The 5000-nt window shown below is 39.2% G+C and overlaps 1 protein-coding gene across 1 annotated transcript in view; it reads right to left on the bottom strand.

The window, feature by feature from the left end:
• Window positions 1-4041, bottom strand: part of LOC115221041 — a 248440-nt gene extending 244399 nt beyond the window's left edge. The window contains exon 1 of the mRNA XM_036510314.1: window positions 3891-4041. Coding sequence (XP_036366207.1) covers window positions 3891-4041 — 151 coding nt within the window. The remainder of the gene's footprint in view (window positions 1-3890) is intronic.
• Window positions 4042-5000: the final 959 nt, after the last annotated feature.

Genomic DNA, 5000 nt, shown 5'->3' with positions numbered 1-5000 from the left:
CGGTGTTGTTGTGGTCCTCTTATTTCATATTTGGCTATTTTCTATGTTATATATTTACTTGTAAGTCCTAGTATTTTCTTATGCATTTTTCTGAATACTTTTTATCATACCTAGTGTGATACAAATTATTTGTTTCTGTTTTTAGATTCCACATTCGTGTTACCTCTACTGCCAGATTCTTGCATTTTGATAGTTTCTCTATTTATTTAGAGAAACTTTGTCATCTGTTGGTATTGATATATCAAGTAGAAAGCATTTTTTTATTGATGATCTCTAGCAACTATACCGACCTGATAGCTTAATTTCTCTATCTGTGTGTATTGAGGAAGATTTGGTCTTGTGTTGAAAATAACAATCCTTTAGTCTCTACTCTGAGTCTGAGCTTCTCAGCCATTGTTGGGATTTTGCTTTGTCTATTTGCGTTTAGTTTAACCCAATATTTGCCATAATAGGCTTTTCTGCCATCGTTTTATCATGATCCGTTGCTGTTCAGTTTAGTTTGGATTCAGTTATTTTAATCGTTTGTTTTTTCTTCTTTTTCCTCATACCTGTTAGATACTACGACTCTTTCGGTTTTGATCGTTTTTGTGGCTATTTGTAATAGTTTTCCTTGCGTCTGAAGTAGGTATTTTGTAGTCCTAGGTGGTTATTTTGTAAAGGTTTTTAACTGTATAAGGCATCTCCACCTTCCATACGTTGTATACAAAACATTTAATGTCAGATTTTGGGTGGTGCATCCTAAATTCTGTCACTATTTTTCTTCTTTTCCAGTCTATTTTGATTAGTTCATTTAGCGTCCAGTTAAGAATATTGTCACGGTAACTGTGACGGCGAGTGTTGATACCTATTATCTTGTTTTTGCATTGAGCTCTTTTTCAGTATTACTCTAACTCGTCTATAGCATTCTTTTCTTATCTTCTCTTTCGTTTTCGTTTGTTGTTTCTTACCCTGGCCATAATTAGACCCTTCTCTTTCTGCGACTGTTTTCAGTTATGGCTTTAGTGATAAGTAGCTGATCTTTACAGCCCTTGCAACATCCCTTCTGCTCTTCTGGAAACAAAAGCTATTTTCTTCGATACGCTTACCCATTCGCTGTGATATTATTGAAGTAAAGACTTGTAAGAGCAGAGAGACAAGTATTCTGTTTGTAATTTTGTGGGTTTACCGTTTCAGAGGACTTGGGAATTAGGATAGTTTTCCCTTCCGTGAGCCATTCAGTCATTGTCTCTGGCTTTGCTAGTATTTCATTAAATTTCTCAGCCAGCCTTTTATGTTTTCTTGGCAGGTATTTTAACAGGACTTAAGGATCTTGTGCCCAGGTGCCTTCCAGTTGTTTAGGTTTTTCAGTGCCGGGTGACCTCTTCAGTTGTTATAGGGCCAGAGTTGTTCAGGTGCTGTTTTTGTTATTTTAAAAGACATTTCTGAGGTAGTTCCATCGACGACCATATTTCTTTCCTAAATTCTTCCATTTCTGCTGGTGCTGCTGCATTGATCTCTAAGTTATTTTGCCAAGTTCTGGTAGAATCTTTTGGGGTTAGAGTTGAAACTTTTTCTTTTGTTCCAAGAAATGTTGGCGTTTCTCATACTGGCGGATTCTTTGTGCTTTGGTAAGGATATTTTGCTTCAGCTGTTCTTTTAAACTCAGGCCTACCTTGTTCTGCAATTTTGTATTTATTGAGTATTTTTCTTGTGTTTTCTTGTTAATTAGTAGTGTTGATTGTCTATTACTTTCATTAAGGATTGACAGATTATTTCTCTTATTTTCATCAAAATGCAGCAGCGACGACCTTGTTCTTCATTTTTTTGTGCAATATATTGTCCAGCTCCAGGATCCCAATTACTTGTACCCATCAGCATCCGGGTCTTCCATTCTCTCTCAGTTTGGCCCTCCTATACTCATACAATTTACTCTTTCCCACGCTTCAAAATAAGCACCGAAAACTTCGAGATACCTACTTCCGTCCCTATATCCATGTGCACATTTGCACAGCCTCAATACCAGCCTTCCTTTTCAGACTTTCCTTTTCACCATCGTCATCACCATTATTTTTCAACAACTGATTGCTTCAAGTAACTTCTATTGGCTGGTTTTGCTATGGGTCATTCTTTACAGCGTTTACTTTTCCGCAGAACACCGCCCATGGAATGTGTGACGTTTCTTTCGTATTTATAATAATTGTTGATGTATAAACGAGAGTCCGCGAAGAAGAGCGAAAACAGTAATGCGCATTTCTCTCCCCGTTTGGCAAATCTTTGCCCATACATTTTACTCTTTTCTCCCGCTTCAAAGTAAGCACCGAAACTTCGAGATACTACTTCCGTCCGCCCTATAGCCATGTGCACATTTGCCACAGCCTCAATACCAGCCTTTCCTTTTCAGACTCTGCTGTTTGCGAAAGTTTTAATCAGCCATAAGAGGTGAGACGAGGTCCATTCTTCTCAGCTTGTAGTGCCCATGATTTTGCATAGGACTGCAGAAAGTTTTTAAATCAGTATTCTACATATTCTTGATGCGTAAAACAATTTCTGTATTGATTCTTAAATACGGTAAATGTGATCGACCTAAGAGACAGAAAGTTGAAACAGCAAGAAAACCACAAGCTAGCAGCGTATTTAAATTCCAGGAAATGTATGTGAACTAATGTGAGTTTGGAGAGTGAGATGGGGTGGGCACCCACAGTGACTTAGTATTATAAATATGACAAGAAGGAAAGCATTGGTATAAGGAAGGAGTTAGAGTCATCAAAAAGACCGATAGAAAAAGGATGTCAGTCAGTAGAATTCTCTGACGAAATTGAGAAGAGGCGAGGAACAAGACAAGAGTCACATCGGATCACAAGGCGCAGTAGGGTTATAGATAAGGAGTAATTAAGTGAATCATATTTTAGGGATACTAAACCACCAGGGAACAGACGTGGCTTGAGATGTGTCATTGGGGAGGTTGGTAGGTGGAGCGTCAACCTGTAATGTGCGGTCAAACAAATGATTTATCTATCCACCTAAGGAAATATACACGTGTATATATGCATATAGACACGTACACATACATACACAAAACCCAAAACAAACCCATATCCGAACAATATGTATGTGTGTGTGTGTCTGAGAGAGAGAGAGAGGATGTGATGATGTGTGAGTGAGAGAGAGAGAGAGAGAGAGAGAGAGAGAGAGAGAGAGAGAGGAGGAGAGAGAGAGAGAGAGAGAGGAGAGAATCAAACAGTTTGATTCAAATTCGTGAGATTTAGCGCGATGCAAGTCTATCCATTTTGAATTTGAACTCAAATTCAAAATGGCTGACGACCAGCATCGCGTTTGTGAAACTCAAAAGTACCAACGAATTTGAATCAAATGTTCTGATTGATATATGTAACTCTCAATAAATTGATTGAGGGCCCTCCTTTTGTTGGTCCACTCATTCGTTTATATATATATATATAGTATATATATATATATATACGGAAACATGCTGCTGAGAGACGTTTATACCGATAGAACACCCGGTAAATTGTCTTCATGTAAGTTGAACTATTCCTTTTATGTTTTTCCCTGCAAAAACAGTCCTCTTTTTACGAAAAGTTGAAATTCCGATATTATAACATTTCTCTTTTCTCCCCCCGCGCCCACTTATAGTGATAATTGTATTTCTCTCTCTCTCTCTCTTTCTCTCTCAGTGATATTTTTGTTTTGTGCTTGTTTATTTCTCCTAAATCATAGCAACACATTTGACCATCGTCCCTTGTTGGCGATGCACCATCCAAACACAGCTGCTGAGTGATATCCGACAGACTGGACAGGGCCACACAGAAGGCCTCCATGACTATGAGAACATTATTAGTTCAAAAATTGGGGTCAAAATGGAACAAGAATCATGCAATCAAGAAAGAGCTCACTGTGACCAGTCCGTAGCGAAGGTATAGCAGCATTTAATAATCTGGTCGATACGTGGTATACTGTATCCCCCTTCTCCCCATTATGAGCATCAACATTATCGTGAAAGTCATCCTGTTCCGGGCTGGAATCGTGCTCCTGTGTGCTTGGCATGTTTAATACACCTTAATACCACATTTCAACATAATCTGGGTGTAATTTTCATTCCCATCAGCATATAATAATAATCTGGTCGATACAGTGGTATACTGTATCCCCCTTTCCCCATTATGAGCATCAACATTATCGTCAAAGTCATCTGTTCCGGGCTGGAATCGTGCTCCTGTGTGCTTTGGCATGTTTAATACACCATATACCACATTTCAACATAATTGGGTGTAATTTTCATTCCATCAGCATAATAATATCTGGTCGATACAGTGGTATACTGTATCCCCCTTCTCCCATTATGAGCATCAACATTATCGTCAAAGTCATCCTGTTCGGGCGGCTGGAATCGTGCTCCTGTGTGCTTTGGCATGTTGATATACACCATAATGCCACATTTCAACATAATTGGGTGTAATTTTCATTCCTCAGCATAAGTGGGGTTTACCATTTCTTACAAGATTATAAACACCCAAGGTGGAGCAAGTTTAGCGAGGAGAAGGAGTAGAAAGAGTAAAGTATGAGAGAAAAGGGTCGGAGCAGCAGGGAGTTTGCTGTTATAAAGGAGTAAGATGACCTTTCGTATTTTAGAAGAGAGGATGGAGGTGATCAGATGGAGCAAGAGAGTTAAAAAAAAAAATAGGTGTGATGAGGCGTCAGGGTGAACATTGACAGTACGAAGTGGGTAGGATGAGTGGGGAGTAGGGAATATCTTTTAATGCAGAACCACAGAAAAGAAATGGTGATATTGTAAAAAGGAGAAGGAGAGTGAGAGAGGTGACACGTTGTTGGGTAGGTTGGAGGAGTGGATGGGGGAGAGAAATAGGAATGCCACAGTGTAGAGAAAAGTGAGTGGTGGTGGGTGAGGGGAGATAAATTGGAGGTACGGAAGGGTTGGGGAAGGGGCGAGGATTGAAGTATGGGTGGAGAGAAACAGTAAGAAGGATGAAGGGTGGATAAATTGT

Source organism: Octopus sinensis, linkage group LG17 (genome assembly GCF_006345805.1).
Source record: "Octopus sinensis linkage group LG17, ASM634580v1, whole genome shotgun sequence".
NCBI classification, from domain to species: domain Eukaryota; kingdom Metazoa; phylum Mollusca; class Cephalopoda; order Octopoda; family Octopodidae; genus Octopus; species Octopus sinensis.
Note: the sequence above shows the minus strand (reverse complement) of the source record. Positions and strands in the feature narration are given on the sequence as shown.